This window comes from the organism of the source record quoted next, assembly GCF_019968985.1.
Source record: "MAG: Porospora cf. gigantea B chromosome Unknown PgB_NODE_8515_length_1377_cov_160.82, whole genome shotgun sequence".
Classification (NCBI taxonomy): domain Eukaryota; phylum Apicomplexa; class Conoidasida; order Eugregarinorida; family Porosporidae; genus Porospora; species Porospora cf. gigantea B.
Genome location: NW_027179300.1, coordinates 1 through 1,377, shown reverse-complemented (window position 1 = coordinate 1,377; position 1,377 = coordinate 1). Strand labels below are relative to the sequence as shown.

Here is a 1,377-nt window from a genome sequence, read left to right as displayed (position 1 = left end):
GTTCCCAGAAGCGATGTTGGTCAGGCACCACGCCGCCTCGAACTGCAGATCACTGTGACTGTCCATGCTCAGGAACTTCACGAAGTACGGTAAAACACCGCCGTCAATAACATCCTGAATAGGAGGTGAGTGCTCCGTTGAAAGCCACCGTCGCAGTTGCCGTGTAGCCACTAACTTCATGTCGAAGTCTCCGGTGGTGACCACGTTAATCACCGCACCAACATTCTCCGTTGGTGGCAAAGTGACGTCTAGCTCGCCCTCCGAAACCATTTGATGTCGGTTCAGGTGCTGCCGGATTAGAGTTTTCAATTGACCTAACAGACACACATGAGATATCAGCGTCTCCACCCCACCAACGCAGTGTGCCATACGGAGGTTGCACCAAATCAAAAAGCTCTCTAGTTTGGCTACTCCCCCGCGCTGCTCAACCATTTGACCGTAAACGTTCACGTCGTTTCACTGCAACAGGCACTTAATGGCCTACGCAGAATAAGCTTGCTGTCCTCCTTATCGAGCAGGTCCGCAAGCACTGGACCCACCGACCAGAGTGCTGAGTTTCTTCAGCAGCATAGGGCAGTCAGTAGCATGTCGGTTTGGAAGTCCTTGCCGGCGAGGATGTTGCCGGCTGTAAGAGCAGGCACGCGGACCGAGGTGCTCTCGTGCATGACCAGGTCTGACAGTCTTACTGCCAGTTCCGATTCCAGCGCGTCATTTGTCTGTTAGGGTTCTTGTTCGTCCAATAGGAGAGGATCCAGGACTAACTTCGGATCCAAATCCGAGCCTCGAACTGAAGATCGCTGTGACTGTCCATGCTCAAAAACTTCACTAAGTGTGGCAAAACGCCACTGTTATAGCGTCCTGAATGGAGGTGAGCAGTCACTAACTTCGTGTCAAAATCCCCAGTAATGACCATGTTGATCACCGCACCTACATTCTCCGTTGGTGGCGAAGTGACGTCTAGCTCGCCCTCCGAAACCATTTGATGTCGGTTCAGGTGCCGCCGGATAGAGAGTTTTCAATTGACCTTAGAGACACACATGAGATATCAGCGTCTCCTCCCCACCAATGCAGTGTGCCATACTGGTGTTTTTGGACAAGTCCATGTCCACGTCGGTCTTCTTGGCAAAATGCACGTTGAGCAACTCCTGTACCAAACCAAAAAGCTCTCTAGCTTGAGAGCTAGAGCGCTGTAAGCTCTCTAGTTTGGCTACTCCCCCCCACTGCTCAACCATTTGACCGTAGACCACGTCGTTGCACCGCAACAGACACTTAATGGCCTCCACAGAGCACAGCACAAGCTTGCTGTCCTCCATGTCGAGCAAGTCCACCAGCACCGGAATAGCTCCCGCGCTGACGACATAGTCCACTTGGTTCTGG

At 52.5% G+C, this 1,377-nt stretch overlaps 1 protein-coding gene across 2 annotated transcripts; it reads right to left on the bottom strand.

Moving 5' to 3' along the window:
- Window positions 1-1,025: 1,025 nt before the first annotated feature.
- KVP17_003814 (uncharacterized protein) lies at window positions 1,026-1,377 on the bottom strand (the record flags this gene model as incomplete). 2 transcript variants are annotated; one of them, XM_068521462.1, is made up of 1 exon in its annotated part: window positions 1,026-1,377. In XM_068521462.1, a coding segment is annotated over one exon (352 nt), but the record flags the coding sequence as incomplete, so codon positions are not given. The 2 variants fall into 2 exon arrangements, with proteins under 2 accessions (XP_068371422.1, XP_068371421.1); XM_068521461.1 differs by having other exon boundaries at window positions 1,026-1,313.